The 17,806-nt window shown below is 39.6% G+C and overlaps 1 protein-coding gene across 1 annotated transcript in view; it reads left to right on the top strand.

Moving 5' to 3' along the window:
- The first annotated feature begins 239 nt into the window (after nt 1-239).
- LOC118854872 (cytosol aminopeptidase-like) overlaps nt 240-17,806 on the top strand; it is an 18,304-nt gene continuing 737 nt past the window's right edge. Inside the window, 11 exon segments of the mRNA XM_036765070.1 lie at nt 240-365; nt 2,119-2,234; nt 2,846-2,900; nt 4,361-4,466; nt 5,511-5,670; nt 6,655-6,819; nt 8,658-8,740; nt 8,743-8,815; nt 13,084-13,208; nt 15,399-15,487; nt 16,825-16,924. Coding sequence (XP_036620965.1) covers nt 240-365; nt 2,119-2,234; nt 2,846-2,900; nt 4,361-4,466; nt 5,511-5,670; nt 6,655-6,819; nt 8,658-8,740; nt 8,743-8,815; nt 13,084-13,208; nt 15,399-15,487; nt 16,825-16,924 — 1,198 coding nt within the window.

The following is a 17,806-nucleotide window of genomic DNA, read 5'->3' as shown; positions in this document are numbered from 1 at the left end:
CTTTTCCTTTTCTTTTCCCGCAATGCGGGCGGGGGAAGGGAGCGGGAGCGCCGCCAGAACCGCGCGGCCAGAGCCCCGCCTCCGTCCTCCTCCCCCCGCCCCCCGGGGCAGCCTGTGGCTGCGCGCGCCGCACGCGCTCCCGCCGCCCCGCCCCCTCCCGGCTCGCGGGTTTCGGCCGCCAGCCCCCTCCCTCCCGCTCCACGCGCCCGCCGGAGGGCGGCCCCTGGCGCCCCAACAAAATGATGCTCTCGCTGCCTCTTCCGGCACTGAGGCGACTCAGCGTCTGGAGCCTGGGAGGGAAGCTCCTCGCGTGCCGGGGCTTTTCCATCTCGTCCCCGCTCAGCCAAAGCAGAGCCATGACCAAGGTCGGGGGCCGGGCCGGGGTCTCGGGTTGGTGCGCGGAGCCGCGCGTTCTCATGGCTGCGGGCGGGAAGGGAGCGGAGCGGAGACCGGCGCTGGGACGGGCCGGGGGGCGGCTTTCCGCCGTCTTCTCCCGCGGAGACGGGTGACTTACTCCACTTCTTAAATCACTTTGTCCCGAGAAGGGAGCACGTGCGCCCCGCCGCGCTGCCGGAGGGACCCGTGATCCAGGAGAGTCCCGGAGTTGTACAGCGGGGGAAACTGAGGTCATCAGAGGAGAGGCGACTTACCTGACCCCTCTCCCCCCGGAGAATTAGCGGGGGCCAGAACGTGGGTTCCTTGGCTGCTTTCGGATGCTCCTAGCGTGGGACTGCCCGGACCCTCCCAAGACCCTAGGTCTCGAGCTGGGACTCCCCAGCCCCCCCCCCCCCTTTGGCAGGGCAGGGAACACGTCCAGGGTGGTTCGGGGACTCGGCCTGGGTCCCAGAAGTAGGGTGCAGGTGGGATGTGAGGTTCAGGGGTGAGGGGCTTAGCCTCGGGGCCGGCACAAAGGCTTCTCTTAAGTAACGTCCTCGGAGGCAAGGGCGTGCGTGGGCCGCGACCGAAGCCCCTTCCCGGCCCTGGCCTCAGGTGCGCCCCCTGTCCAAGAAAAAGGCGTGAGTTAGCCACATTCAGCGGGCCGTGTGGGAATAGATGGGAAAGTGTGGGATCCTAGAGCCTCCCTGGACCTCGGGGCCACCTCCCGCAACGTGCCCCTTTTACCGAAGAGGACCCGAGGCATCCCAGGTCCCACAGGTGTCATTTTAAGGGTTAAAGCTGGCATTCAAACCCAGGTCCTCGGGTGTGCTTTCCTTTATGCCTGCAAACCGTCTCTCTAAGCATTTCCAAAGATATGCTATGTAGATAAATATTCTATCAAAACCATTGTGGCTCCTCCACACATTGCTGTATATGTCCTTTGACAAGTCACTTAGGATCTTGGACTTAGACCAGGAAGGACCTTAAAAGACCATCTCACTCAGACTTTCTTTTTACAGAGACTGGGCTAGGGTCACCCGGATAGTAGATTGCAGCGCCAGAGTTTGAACCTAGGTTCTCTGTTTCCACATCCAGGGTTCTTTTCACTGTGTCACACTTAGCTTCACTGATACTCAGTTTCCTCCAGTAAAATGGGGATTAGATGATGGTCTTACCCTATGCAACATACTTAACCCGGTTGTTTTGAGGAAAACTTGTAAACCTTAATGCACTCAATGAATGAACTATTGTCATTTGATGTCTTAGACCTACAACACGGGGGCGGAGGGGTGTGGGTGTGTAATGGAAGCAGTGGTCATGGGATGGACTGATTCATAGTTTCACTTCAGATTTTAAACTTTCATTTGTAGAATTATATTCATAAAATCGTGTAACAATTAAAGGCATCTTAAATCAACGAATCTAGTTTTATCATGTTACAGTTGAAGAAAGTGGATCCAGAGAGTTGGAGTACTTTATGACAGGTCACACAGCTGCTCTGTGGCACTTTTTCTTTTTCTTATTGGGAATCTGATTCAACATTAATGCCTAACTTCCCACCGACTTTCCTGGTATATGTTATTAAGAAAGCAGTATCAAAAGGCAATGGGACTTGATTCAAGATTGAAACAAATCACAGTCACGTATTTGTAAAGATAACAGTTCTTGTGGAATCATTTTGAAAGTAAAAAGTCATATATTTTTACATTTTATGTTTATGTCTTTTACATCTGTTTTCAGGGCCTTGTTTTAGGCATCTATGCCAAAGAAAAGGATGATGATACTCCTCAGTTTACAAGTGCAGGAGACAAATTTGATCAACTTGTCTCTGGAAAACTCAGAGAACTTTTGGCCCTGTAAGTTTTTAATCTGGTGAAGTCTTCTCTTCAAGGTTGGGGAAAATTATTTGTATGGATTAAATAGAAGTCATTTTCAAGCTATTTAGAGAAAGTAATTCATTATACCGTCATTTTTATGAGGAAAGATAACCCAAAATAATTTGTATTTGGCTTTGGAATAGAAAAGGAGGCCACAAACCATACCAAGGATCTCTGCAGGCTGTATGTCAACTTAGAAAACCACCTATTAACATTATGTTCTACTGTGTTTTTATTTGTTAAATATTTCCCAATTACAGGCTGTGTGTTTGACACTTCTGCTCTAGAGGAGTAAAACTTGGGGGAAGGAAGGAGCATAGGATGGCCCACTGAAGTTGAGAAAGTTGGAGAGGGTTTTGAATGTCAGACACAAGGGTCTAAAGTTCCAGGGGTGGAGAACCTGTATGCAGGAGTCAGTATAGCACTACTAGAACGCTTTGAGCAGAGATAATTATGTGATTCATTGTGTGCATCATAGAAATGATAACCTTTGAGAAATAAATGAGAGTTGAGGTATATGGGCATGACATTCCTATCAAAATTGAGGTAAGTTGTCATTTTAATGAACAAAACCATTTTTTCTCCTTCAGATCTGGGCCTCCACTGAAGGCAGGCAAAACACGTATATTTTATGGTCTTCATCAGGTAGGAAACAACAGTGTTGATAATGAATAGTCATACTTATGTTGGGCTTTATAATTACAAAGTACTTTCAAATTTACTGTCTGATTAACTTGAAGATATATTATTTTTTGAAGACTCTTAAGGTACTCATTCCAGTATTAAACAATCATGATTCTCTTCATATTGACTTTAATTTTTTAAATACCTTGGTTTCTCGTTTTCTCATAGAATGTTACTACTGCTTTTATGTTTTATCTAATTTTTGTTATAAATCTTTAATTTTTATGTCACATTTATTTCTTAGTATCTCTATCTCTTTTTCCCTCCTCTACCCAAGGATCTATCCATGGTAAGAAAAATTTTAAAATACAGAAGTGAGTTCATCAAAGCAAGCCAACACAGTGACTGAGAATATATGGAATATTTCAATCTGCAGTCATAGGATCATAGATTTAAAACTGGAAGGGACCTTGAAGTACCTTCAGTCCAACCCTTCATTTTATAGGCAAAGAAAATTGAGGCTCAGAGAAGGCTCACTGACTGGAATAAACGGAAGGAGGAACATTGTTCTTAGTTCCTCAGGGTCAGGCTTGGTCCTAAACTGGACAACATCCAGTTTCACTTTTTTGTTCCTTTATATAGTTATTGTTCTTAATATAGTTGTATATGTCCCCATCCTTTTCTGGATTGTTTGTATACATTGTTTCTTTTTAATGGTTTTTTTTGGTGAATTTATTTATAGTTTCTTGTAACACAGTATTCTTCAGCCCAATTGATGGCTCCCTACTTCTTTCTAGTATGAATATTTTTCTCTATTAGGGGGCCATTATCTTTCTTTGACCTGTTTGGTGTATATGCATAGCATGGGTTCTCCGATTTAAAGCAGAATATTCCAAATTGCTTTCCAGAATAGCTCCACCAACTGTCTTTCTGTAGCCCTTCTAACATTGACTATTTCTATCTTAGTCAATTTGCTGGGTATAAGGTTTAAAAAAACCTTCGAAAAACCTTATAAAGAAACTTCAGAGTTGTTTTGATTTGTATTTCTCTTATTAGTCACTTGGAGCATCTTTCATGTGGTAGTTAATGGTTTGCTCTTCTTTCAAGACTTTTTGTTTGTATCCTTTTATTATTTGTCCTTGGGAAATGACCTGAAAGCTCTTTCCACTACACTCTGCTGTTGCTGGAAGACTTCTTACTGTAGATCTCTCATAGTCAGAAAATTCGGGCTATATTTCAGTAGCACTGTTTGTCACAGAGGCACATGTAAAAACTTTTATAAAGGTACAGGAGCCCAAAAGAAAGAAAGATTACTGTTGGTTCTGCCCTGTATTGGTCAAAAGCAAGTAAGAAGATGGTGGTAGTGCTTTCCATCTGTTTCACCATACACATAGCTTAGTTTGTATTGCTTCTTAAAATGAAAGCATAACGATTGAATATAAAGAAATTAAAAGTTTTGGATTTGGATGTTTTTGGTGTAGGACTTTCCCAGTGTTGTTGTAGCTGGCCTGGGTAAAAAGACATCTGGAATAGATGAACTGGAAAACTGGAATGAAGGCAAAGAAAACATCCGAGTTGCTGTTGCAGGTTATTACCTTTTTAAAAAATTTAATGTTCATTAAAGAAGGTCCCACGAGATGTTGGTGGATTTAGCTTTGGAAACTGTTTTAAACAAACAGAAAAGATGTCATGAAGTACTGTGTTATTTTGAGTGTGGGGTTGACATTATCGTGAGTATTGAAAACTTATTAATTGAATATTTAGTTTTAGTAACTCTGTGGTGTGATTCTGCTTTTCTTTTATGATAGCACTCATGTGGGTATAATAGTTTACAAAGCAGCTTCCTTACAACAGCCCTGTAAGTTAAGTGATGAAGTAATATTACTCCTACTTTACATATAAAGAAATGGAGAATCAGAGATGAAGCTGCTTGCCATGCAGGGTCTCATGTGACAGAGTCAGAACTTTAGATATCCTAACCCCAAGGCCTGATGTGCTTTCCACTTTGTTGCATTTTATGGGAAATGTGACAATTCTGGTATGCACCTATGTAGTTCTATTTCTTCAACAAAGCAGCTTCATTGTTTGACATCCTCTAAATAATATAGGTTAAACATTTATATTTGTAAATCAAAGCAGACAGAAGAAAAAGTATTTGAATGGCTCTTTGTACGTGATAGTTGTAGGGAAATAAATATTAGACCAATATACTGGCTGTCACTTGGGAGCTGAGAACATTTTTCAGCCTAAAAGGAAGTTGTGCAGGAAGATTGTGGTTAAAAGATGCCACATAAAGTGATTTTAAAGCAGTAAAAAAAAAAATCAGTGTTTGATCTTTGACACCAGCTGCATCATAAATGCTTATTAAGTTTGTCAAAGTTTATGTTGAATGATAGCTTCATTATTGAGTTCCTCAGGTTTTGCTGACCTAGATATTAAGTCATTAATGAAGTGCCATGTTAATATGGACTCTGTTCAGTTGCTTCATTATTAGTTTGTGTCATCTCTTTCCAATGAGCTTGGAAAAATATGGGAACTTAGAGCATCAGAAAAACCTTGTCCTTGTCCCTTCTGCTATCCCCATCTATCCCTGGAAGCTTGATCTGCCTTGTGATGTGTTTTTTCTTTTAGCTGCATGCAGGCAAATTCAGGACCTGGAAATTACTTCTGTGGAAGTGGATCCCTGTGGAGATGCTCAGGCTGCTGCAGAAGGAGCTGTTCTTGGTCTCTATGAGTTTGATGAGCTAAAGCAAAAAAAGAAGACCGTAGTTTCTGCTCAACTCTATGGGAGGTAATAGGACAGAACCAAATATGTGATCTAGACTAAAAGACCAGGGGAGTTTTAGAGTTTAAAAAAATGGAACCTTGGAAATTATCTAGAATGGTGGTATCAAACTCACTTGTCTCAGAAAACCATGATTTAACAGTGTTGTATTGCATTTTATTTAGTTAAATATGTCCCAGTTACATCTTAATCTGATTCCTGTGCACTCGAGAGGTCCTAGGTTTGACACCTCTGGATCCTGCCTAATGAAAGTGTCAGAGCTGAGAGGAAGCATAGCAATCATCTGATTCATTCCCCCAACGTCTGCAGATACTGAAAGGGAGGCCCAAGTCACAGCTTATTCAAAGTCACATAGGTGGTGAATGGATGAATGAGAAGAGGATCCAGGTAGCCCAGTTCAGAGTCCAAGGCTCTTTCCACTGTACCCTGTTGTGATGTAGTAGAATAAGAGAATGAAATGTTAAAGCTGGAAGGGACCTGAAAAATAATCATATCCAATTCCCCATCCTTTTCAGATGGGAAAACTGAACCCTGGAAAAATTAGATGAGTCGCCCAAATTCACATGGGTAGGAGATTTGAATCTCGATAGACTTAGACTAGTTCCCTGACTTACTGTCCATTGTGTTTTCCATTATGCTTCAACTATGTTGAATTAAAAGTTTATCTAGCACCCAGTATTCCTTTTGATGCCCCTCTTTTGTTTAAAATAAGGTACAGTGCTACTGTGTTCGTCTGAATATGGACCAAACTTTCTTCCCAAATCTGGTTTAAGACCTGAATATAACTTGTAATGGGTGTCTTGTACACATGTGCATGTGACATATACATGTATGTGTTCTATATATTGCAACACCATTATGAATGTGTAACGTTCTCTGTCAAAGAGATATCATTGATGGCTTATATTTGGACCAGTACAACAGCTATAAAATAATCATTGTTGAAGGGAAGGTCTTTCCTAAAATGACATTTTGCACAATTTTGTTTAGTGGTGATGATGAAGCTTGGCAGAAAGGAGTTGTGTTTGCTAATGGGCAGAATCTAGCCCGACACTTGATGGAAACACCAGCCAATAAAATGACTCCAACCAGATTTGCAGAAATCATTGAGCAGAAGCTCAAGAGTGTGAGTAGCAACACAACGGTCCACATAAGGTACGTTCAGATTATTTCTCATGCAGGTGGCTGTGCAGATGCTTAGGTTTACATGTTGCCCCCGTTTGCATGAATCTTTCGTTTGATTTAACCTTTCAGTACAACTGGAGATAACTTCACATGAAATAGAGATTGGTTTTGAAACAAATGTCTTGAAAAGCATCTTAAGAAACTAGTGGTGGTGGTGAGAATGATGGTGGGTCACATTTATGTATCACTTTGAAATTCATCAAAGACTTCCTTTATAATTGCGTGTGAGCTAGAAAGCACAAATGGTGTTATCCCCATTTCCAGAAGAGGCGGCTAAGTCTCATATGCTTGCCCAGAGCCACATAGCAAGCCAATGTTGGACCTAGGATTCAAATTGATGTTTCCTGACTGCAAGTCTAGCACCCTTTTCACTTCATCGTCCTACTTCATGGTGACAGAATCATTCCCTAATTTTTCACCCACATATTTCTTATAATTTCTGCATCCACCACTTCAAAGTATATTTGGAGATCTGTAGCTCTGGTCCCCACAGCCCTCTTGAAATTACCTCATAATTAACCTTCAGTTTGAAAGATTATGGATGAACCTTCCTTTAAGCAAGCCTGATGTGTGAACAATCAATGAGAAAGATGGCTTGGAGGAGGGTGGGGAGAGGGCCAATAGCAGTAGACTTATCTCTATTTTATCTAAAAAGATAAGAGGAACTGTCTTAAATGCCTTGCTGATTTGCTTTGAAGAGGGCTTTTTCATTATATGAAGCAATTTGTTACAGAATTCTTTTTTTTTTTTTTTGTTACAGAATTCTTGTAACAAATGCTTCAGTATATTTAAGGCAGGATTTGATTTATACATTTTCAGGGAACGTAACATTGTATAAACTGTAGTACACCTGTAAGCTAAAATTAAGTACTCAGTACAGTATCTGGTGTGTTATTTTTAGTTGTAGGAATTTTTAAAGTTCCACAAAAGCACCTCAAGAAAGAACGTCTTTTTTCCCCATGAAAAGAAACTAGTCGGCATTTTGTGAGATGACACTGGATGGTACTCCAATGTTCGTGTGTTTGTATGTAAATTTCTACAAGGGAAGAACATTTTTAAAAACCACATTGCTGAATTGCTATTTTAAACTATAAAATACCCACACTGTTTCCTTCTTCCCTTTTAAGTGACTTTTAATTTTAATTATACTTTTGTGATATGTGTATGTATATATGAATATGTACTTTATTTCTTCTTGAAGATTACAGGCTCTTTCTTCATTAAGCAATAATATGTTCTAAATAGTTTTGCAAAATGAATAGTCAATACAGTGTGTTACTTCTTTCAAATGTCTCAGCCAGTGAAGGGGGAGTAAATTGAAGGAATATTTCTTAAGCTATAGGAATTACTGATATGTATCTGCCTAACTTTGTCCTTTCTGGCTTAGCGTCCTGTTACCAATGGGGACTAGAAATGAACAGAATTCAGTCTTAAATTTCTACACTGCAGAAAGGACTAGTAGTGATAAATCATTAACGAGATCAGAGGATTTTAGGACTTAAAATGCAAGTTACTGTAGATTTCATCTAACTTAGCCCCCACATTTTATAGATGAGAAAACTTAGGAGATCTGCCTTCGGCTTTTAGGGTAGAAACCACGGGAATGTATACATTTATTCCCCCAAACCAAAGTAAATTGTAGGGATTTGAGAAACTACTATCTAAAATGCATGTATATTTTAAGTACTCTTACTTAAAGTCTATAGACAGTAAGTATATTTATATTGATATTTTTAAACTTCTTCTGAAACAAAAATAGTAAAATACGTTTATTCTGATTTCCTTCTTTCCTGTATTCCTCATTGCAGGAACAAATCTTGGATTGAGGATCAAGCAATGGGAGCCTTCCTAAGTGTCTCAAAAGGGTCAGATGAACCACCAGTTTTCTTAGAAATCACTATACAGGCAGTCCAAATGCAGATGACTCACCTTTGGTGTTTGTTGGAAAAGGAATTACCTTTGATAGGTAAATTTACAGCTTTTATATTAGAGTGAACGAAGTACAATACTTTGTAGATTTTTTTCTTTTTTTTGGATTAGACTTGTGATTTCATTGGTGTAGGGAGATTTGGACTTTTGGACCTTTACCAATGCAGGTCCATAAAAATTTTGAATAAAATAAAGCCAAGAACAAGTTACTGGTACACCAGAATGGTCTGGACATTGATTAATCAGACTTTTGGGGCAAAGTTATTTTAAAAACTAAATTTCCTATAAATCCACTTTTCTGTATTTTATCCAAAAAGATAGAGAACTGTCTTAACTGCTTCTTTGAAATTTAAATGTACTGTGATTAGAGCATTCTTCTGATCTACCTCCTAATTTAGTGACTGGGGAAAAAAAAAGAATGGGAAGTTAGTTTGGCAAGATCTATGGTGAATTCATACTGGTTCCTAGTAATCATTCCCCTTTTTATTGCTCACACACCGTCTATTTAAAAGAATAAGAAATCCATTTCAGAATTTTGCTGGAGATCAATGTCAAATTGTATGAAGAGACCTGAACTCATTTAAGCAGTTGGGCATGCTCTCTTGCCATCCTGGGCAATCCTGGCATCCGTGGGCAAACCCATGGTGGGGCTTTTTTTGTTGTTCTTTTACACTTTCCACTTTGTAGATCATTCTTCTGGATTGATACAACAGAAACCAAATGGAAGTTAATCTGATTTCTTTCATGTTTCCCTCCTAAGGAATGGCATTATTCTTTTCTTGTTTGACATTTACCTCTGAATATAACTAAGAGTGCTTTTTTAGTTGTTCTTAGCAATGATCTCAAGAGTCAGTTAATTATGGGTTCCAAACTTTTTGGTGCTATCCTTTGGTTTTTCAAACTCTTACTTGTTTGTCATTCTGTGACCATCTTTCCATCTGTAGTCCTTTTAAAATATGAGTTCACTGCAGTCACACAGACTTTATTAGATGCCTTCTCTGTTTGGCATTTATTCATTCAACAAACCTTTAGTGCTTGCTGTGTACAAATCACTGTTAGTCACTGAGGGAGATGATGGTACATTTAGATAAAATGTGATTCATACCTTTGTGGGAGCTTATAGTCTGGTAAGAAGATGACCCATGCAAGTATCTCATGTGCCTTTCTTTTTCACCAGGAGTATTTGTGACTCTCATTGTAAGAATTTCTTTTTGAGAGCCTGCTCTCTACTTTGAGCTGTCTTCTCTGAGAATCTTTGGCTGTTGAACCATACCTATCTAGTGTAAACCTGCCTTCCTAAAGTGTTGTCAACTGGTAAAAAAAACCAGTTTGGAAGAGTCTCAGGTCCCCCTGCCCCCCGAATGCAAATATGCTAAGGTGAATTAACCCAGGGATTATTGAGGACATTAGCTCTTTTCTGCCTTTTTGCAGGAATGTTACTGTTAGGATTAAGTTTCCTACTATGTATTTCATTCCCACTTCACTGCTTCTCCCTTCTTATTAGGCAATTTAGAAAATATTCTCACTTTACTGGTTCTGTAGATAACAGGACAGTCTCATTGGTATCATACTGGCTCTTTGTCTGAAATCATGTGTAAAGTTGACCTGATGGGCTTTGGGCCTTTGAATGGAATGCAGGTGGGCCCCTTATGTGCTACCCAGCATGGGCATAGCAGCCACGCACTGAGATTGCCCCTGCTGGCAGCTGGTCCCCTTTCCTCTTGTAAGTGGCAGCCAAGTTTGTTAAAGTTCTTTTCATGCAGGTGCTCTTCATCCTGAACTCCCCTGTGCTACAAGTATAGAGAAGCTGTCAATTTGTCTGATATTTTTTTGTTTGGCTATTGAGATTTCTAAGATGGTAATCACAGTCACTGTGCTCACCATTATGCTTTTCCAACCAGTTCTTCCTTGTGGGTCAGAATGAAATGCTTATTTTCTTGGCTTTTATCTTAAAAGACATAAAATTGTTATGTGTCAGAGAATAATCAGGGCAACGGCCGGCATTTATAGAGCTCTTAAGATTTGCGAGTGGCTTCTATATATGGGTGCTTTCATTTGGCCTATACAACAATCCCGAAAGGTAAATACTTAGGTATTATTATCAGCATTTTACAGATGAGTCTCAGAAAAATTGTGGTCACGCACCTAGTAGTTAGTCAGCAAACACTTCGTAAGTACCTGTTGTATGTGTCACCTAGATCTCTGCTTACAGCAAGCCTACTGCCCTTTTTATGTCACAGTAAGGAGAAAGTGGAAATCAATGAAATCTCTCTCGGAAGTTCTTACCTTGTGTGTGTTTTTCTTATCATTTATCCGCACATTTTGTAAATACCCCTTTTAAAGTTGGTATTTTGGGCACCTGTAATTCTAAGAGTAACAGCCGGCTGCTTCTTGCCAGCCAGTACTCATTCTGTGCCTGTGACATAAGTGAGAATGATGAGCCAATTTTCTAGGTTAGCAAACTGGTAAGTCAAAGGAGGAAATTAACAATGGGGAGGCTTGTGGAGAACTTGGTACCTGAACTAGGTCCAATTGTAATCTTCTCTAGTGTCCTCTTATATGCTGTTTCCCCTTCTTTTTAATTTCTTTGAGTTAAAATATCGCTAAGAGATTTTATAAGGGTAGATTTGGAGCATGTAAGTTCTAGTCCTGCCTCATTGTACGCTTGGCTACTTGGTAACGTGATCGTTGGTTCTTGTACTTTAGAATTTGGTTTGGGTTGATAATTTACCCTTTAGATGTTTATTTCTCATTTTCAGTGTTCCCTACTGTAGGACTTAGCATGAATTACTGAGTTGTAAAAGGGAGAAAACTCACATGCTGCTTTTATAGGGGACCGCAAGATGAATTTTCTTATGTCGTCTTCTGTGCAAAGCTTCCATGTACAATTTTAAGGCACCATGACCTCAGTTTCTTGGCTGGATAATTGGACTACTTCCCTAAAATCTGTGATAAGATTACCTATTTAGGATGTTGAATCAACAAGCGCTGTATTAAGCACTGGGTAACGAAGAAAGGTAAAAAGTAGGCCTTTCCCTTGAAGAGCTGTTGCCTAATAGAGGAGAACATGTAAACAGGGACATACAAACAAGAAATATAGAGTACAACTGGAGATCATTAATAGATGAAAGACTTCTTATAGAAGGTGAGATTTTAGCTGGTACTTGAAGGAAGCCAAGAGACAGGAAATGGCCAGTGAAAATACAGAGTTGAGAGATGGAGGGTCTTGTTTAAGGTCATTAGCATTCTATCATAAAGTATGTGGTTAGGAATAAGGTATGAGAAGATTGGAAAGGTGGGAGTGGTGGTCATGAAGGGTTTTAAACACTAAATAGAGCATTTTATATTTGATTGTAGACGTGTTAAATAACCACTAGAGTTTATTGAATGGTTGGAAGAGAATGACTCGGTCAGGCCTGTGCTTTAGAAAGATCAGTTTGATAGCAGAGTGGAGGATGGACTGGAGTGAGGGAGACCAACCATCAGGCTGTTTCAGTGGTCCAGGCATGAAGTGATGAGGGCCTGTACCAGCATGTGGCAGTATCAGAGGAGAGAAGAGGGCATGTTGGAGAGATGCTACAAAGGTAAAATCAACAGGACTTGGCAATAGAGTTAATATGAGGATTGAGCGGTAAGGAGTTGAGGATGATAGCTTGGATATGAGCCTGGGTGAGTAGGAGCCTGGTGGTAATAGGAAAGTTAGACAGAGGGAAAGATTTTTATGGGGGAAAGTAATGAGTTCAGAATTTGAGAGGCCTATGGGACATGCAGTTTGAGATGTCCAGTACGTAGTTAGGGATGTAAAACTGGAGCTTAGGATTATAAATAAATCTAAGAATCGGCAGCATAGACATACTTGAATCCATGGGAGCTATGAGATCACCAAGTGAAATAGTACATAGAGTTAATGAGATAAAAGGTAAAAAAAAAATAGGTAATGTTGAGGATTAATGAGATGATAGTGAAAAATAATTTGAATTCCCTGATGGAAACAACTATTTGGCAACAAAATGTTATTAATTTTTTATGATACACAGTAGCAAATATTCTTATTTACCATAACCAGACACTATAGTTTTTTTTAGAATAATCTTGATGCTTTTAAGAGTGTTACATGTTGATTGTGACAAAATTAAAAGTCCTTAAATCTTCCATAAGTAAGGATTCTAAATTATTTTTGCCAGGTGTCTTATATGATGTTTAAAGAATTTTGAAGGTTATTCTCAGAAAGTAAGTGACATTGGGCATATCTGTCTACAGTTGAGACCAGATTTCTCATTAACATTACTCTCTGTTTTTCATCAGTGGTGGCATCTCAATCAAACCATCTGCAAACATGGATCTTATGAGAGCTGACATGGGAGGGGCAGCAACTATATGTTCGACCATCATCACAGCAGCAACTCTAAACTTACCACTTAATCTTATTGGTAAGTCAGGAGTGGGGAAAAGGCATGGGAGAATTTTATAAATATCTGTGTGTCTTGGAGAATTGGTGAATCATAGTGGTTATATAAGCAAGTGAAGATGGTGGAAGGTTCCATTGCTGATTTGGCAGCTGCATAGACTTGGGGCTCACTGGTATTTATAGATCTAGAGCTGGGAAGAAGGATGTTAGAAGTCGTCTAGTCCAGGTCTCTCATTTTATAACGAAATGGAGCACTAGAAAGGTGAACAGATTTGCTCAGAATCACTTCAGGAGCAAATAGCAGAGAGGAGATGAGCCCAAAATATTCATTAATAGGTTGGTGTCACTTTGGAGGGAGTTTTCTAGTGCAGTAGCTCTGACTGTCCTTGGTCCTGTGCTCCTAGAGCATTGGATGAAGGCCTAGAAATCATGCTTTTCACGTTTGTAAATGACGTAAAGTTGGAGGGACGGCTAACAACGATGAGTCAGGAACTCTAATGATCTTGATGGCTAAGAATGGTGGGTCAAGTCAAACAAGATGAAATTGAAGAGAGAGAAACAGAAAGTTATTTGCTTGGATTAAAAATTGCAACTTTTACAACAATTAAATGGAAAGAACACCCACAAAGCAAAAGGGATGTTGCAGAGTTACAAAGGAACAAGCATGACCCCAAGGAAGAGAGATGAGAAGACACTCCTACTTCACATTATACATATACATATGTGTTCAAACTTTTTCCTTGTATTGATTGATTTGCTGATTTTTTTCTCATTTTCCTCTTTCTCTTTTATTTTCATTAACCTTAAAAACTTAACACACTTAACATGTGTGTGTGGGATGGCTGTCTGAGGAGAGATGGGAAGGATACTGGGAAAAATTCTGAAATTAATTGAAATAATAAAAAAAATTTTTTGGAGGGGGATGGCAAGGCAATTGGGGTTAAGTGACTTGCCCAAGATCACACAGCTAATAAGTGTCAAGTATCTGAGGCTGTATTTGAACTCAGATCCTTCTGACTCTTGGGCAGGTGCTCTATTCACTTCACTACCTCTCTGCCCCCCCCCATAAAATTTTTAAAAAATTATATTGAACAAAAAAATAAACTTTTTCCCAAAGTCTAGGATGTGAGAGGTTTAGATCATTGCTATGAAAAATATCTAGGGAGACTTAGTGCCTTGCAAACTCATCATGGGTTAACAGTGTGGTGTGTCACTGAAAAAACTATTACAGTTATCCCTTTCACATCTTGGGGGTTAGGGATGCAGCATTCCTGCAATCTGGAAAATCCACATAAAATGTTTTTTCCCTCCCTTCATACCAGTGAAGAAATTATTATGGTATTAAAAGATAAAATATGTTGATGTTATACAATACTATATACATATTTTGTGAGTTTCTGAGTTTCACTGTGTCATCTGTGCTTCCACAAAACTACCAAAAAAATTCCCGTTTAATTTCTTATGTTGACCCTCGATGTATCAAAACCATGATGGGGAAGGTCACAAAGTGGAAGGGAGAACTGTCCTATCGCATTAAGCATTATAATGTCCAGAATAGAGGAGACAGTATTCCTACTGTGCTCTTTTCTGCTTCTGCATATCTCAAGGTCACTCCACACTTGCAGCATTAAGTTCAGTTGTTGTCACCACATTTTAAGGCCATATACTTCATTAGGAACTGTTTTGCAGTGCTCTTGCTTTGTTTAATACAGGTCAATATTTGTCTGTCCTGAGTTATCAGAAGCTCCTCAGATCCAGGAACCCTCATTTCTGCTTTTTTGGTATCTTCTCTCCCCATCCCCATCTCTTTCCAAGCTGCTGCACCATTAAGTACTCACTATGTGATTAGTAAATGATGCTTTCATTGATTTGAAAAAAGCCTTTAAAAGTTCTGCTGGCTACCCAGTAGCTTCTTTCTAGGCAAGCAGAGCCCTCATTTTTCATTTCTAAAATAAATTGTGTTGTGTTATACAGAAAAGTCGATTTAGAGAACAGGTTGCTTACTTTTGCAAAAACATCAAACATCACAAGTTTTCCAGCTGGAACTTTACTCAAGTGAGAACCATCTGATAATGGACTGGGAGAGGCAGTGGTGTCTTAGGGGGTAATCCCCCGAGAAGGAAACTTGTCTGAGTTGTTCTACACGCAGTTCTGTGTCCTTTTGGTGAAGTTAATAGTGTGTTCATTGTGTAGTGTGTTTGATTCCCCTCAGGTTTGGCTCCACTTTGTGAAAATATGCCCAGTGGGAAGGCAAACAAACCAGGAGATGTTGTTAGGGCGAAGAATGGGAAAACGATACAGGTATTGACATACATTTGTTGCATATCATGATTCAGTGATCATCAGGTGAATTATCCAGGGATGTGAAAGTGCTTTGGAAGAATGTAAAACATTCTGCAAATCTACCCTGGTGCTGTTTTTTTCAGAATCAAAATTCTCCCTCATCTCATCTCTTCCTAGTCCCACCTCACACACAGTTTAGTGTGTCTTACAGTAATCTTTTAATGGAGAGAACCTGAGACTTGGAGGTGGGAGGGTCGGGGTGGGGAAGCCCACAGGGGCAGGGCAGTGAGTCCAGGGTTAATACTTAGTAGCTGTGTGACTATGTTGATTAACCTTCCTGAGCCTTGACTTCCTTGGTTTTGCAGATAGGGGTAATACTTATTGTGCTGCCTGCTTCACACAGTTGTAAGAAAAGTGCTTTCTAAGCCCTAAAGCACTGTATTTGAGTTACTGTGTAATAAAATCTAATACTGTTCATTTTAAATGAACCTGGAATATAATCAAGGTGTAGTTGTTCCATGTTAAGTTTATTTTAGAACAATACAAACAAACATCCCTGCAGCATGATGCTGGCTTGCTGTGACTGGATCTCTTTCTCCCCACTCACTCCCAATTTGTCTCTTAGAAGAAAAGGAACATAGCTGAAATATTGTCATTTATATGTAGCTTTTATGCTGAGGAGTGAGGCTGGTCCTTTGTAGTTCTTGTCCGTATAACATTGCATCTCAACATCTTTTGATTTCAGAAAGCATATTAATTTTTTTCTTTCTCAAGATGTTAGAATGATGGTATAGATCGCTTTTATTCTGCTTCTAAAAAGCCCTCAGTTGGCAATATCGAGGGGGATGAAGTAAGCATCAGATTGATTACAGGGGTATTTAAGACCCTTTTTCAATTAAGTATCTCATGGATAATCCAGTCCTGACTGATGAGCTGTAAATTGGTCATTTTGCTCTCTGAGAGAACATCATCAAACGCAGCTATTGTGGCAGTGGCCATTTCTAATTGATTACACCTAACATGAAGAAAAGTGGTTTGGCATAAATAACTCTTGAGTCCCAGCCCTGGATTCCAGAACCAGCTCCAGCTCTGCAACCCCGGCCAGCCAATCTCTCTAGTATTGAACCAGAGGTTCCCTAAGGGCCCTTGTAGACCTTTAAATTTTAGTGTGGTGGTTGTGAGTGCATGAGTTTTAGTGCCCTACAAGGCTATAAACTCAGGGCACAGACGGCATCTTGTCCAGGATTTTATCACCCAACACCAGGCACGATGCTCTGTACACAGGAGATGCTTTAATAAATGCCTTGTTTGTTGAATTGAATCTTAGTTTTTCTTACCTTTTCTTTTATCTGAAGGTTGATAATACAGATGCAGAGGGGAGGCTCATATTAGCTGATGCTCTCTGTTATGCCCACACATTTAATCCAAAGGTTATAAATGCTGCAACATTAACAGGTAACAAAATTTTCCTTTTACTTATTTTCTTTAAGAAGAGTTTATTTGCTATATTGTTTAATGCTTAGAAGATCACTCTTTACACTTTAACACTTGTGTTTGAAGGTTTTTCAGCATAATAATAATTAGATTTTTTTAATATTACATATGTTTTCAAGTTTTTAGCCTCTAGTGTCAGAACACACAAGTAATCTGATCAGAGTCATCCATCTGGTGCATTATTTGGAAAATGGCACCAACAGATGTTAGGACTGCCCAAAAAAGGAGAGAGGTATTTATCAGAAGTTCAGACTGTCCAATTTGGAGTCAGACAATCTGGACTCATTCCCTTCACTGCTGCTTTTTAAGTTGTGTGATCATGGAAAGTTACATGAGCCCCATCTATAAAAATGGGGATGTTTTACTACATTATCTAACTTACAAGATAGTTGTAGAGAGTCTTGTAGACATAATTTACCGTACTACTTGTCATAAATTTCCCCATAACAGTCATAAGGTCATCCTTGAATTTATCTAAGAAGTGTATTGAATTGATGTAAATATTCTTTGTATTACCTTCTTAGTAATGACTTTGCTGTGTTTAACCATGTATATTTTATTTGTCCTTACACAGCTTCAATGGCTGTGCCTTAATCATAACATCCAGGGATTAGTGACCAAGTTTGGTAGTTCAAGAAACCACCACTTGGTTTCTTGAACTTGATTATCTGATTCCAGGAAAAGAAACTAGGCGATATCTTTTGTTTGGCTTTGTATTTTCAAAAACAGGAAATAGGTGGAGCATGAACTAAACTAATGAGTTTCACTTTGGTTCCTCACATGATTCTAGAACTTAAGAGCATGGAGAGGGAACTGAGATCACATTTATCAAAGCCAAGTCTA

Source organism: Trichosurus vulpecula, chromosome 6, assembly GCF_011100635.1.
Source record: "Trichosurus vulpecula isolate mTriVul1 chromosome 6, mTriVul1.pri, whole genome shotgun sequence".
NCBI classification, from domain to species: Eukaryota; Metazoa; Chordata; class Mammalia; order Diprotodontia; family Phalangeridae; genus Trichosurus; species Trichosurus vulpecula.
Note: the sequence above shows the minus strand (reverse complement) of the source record. Positions and strands in the feature narration are given on the sequence as shown.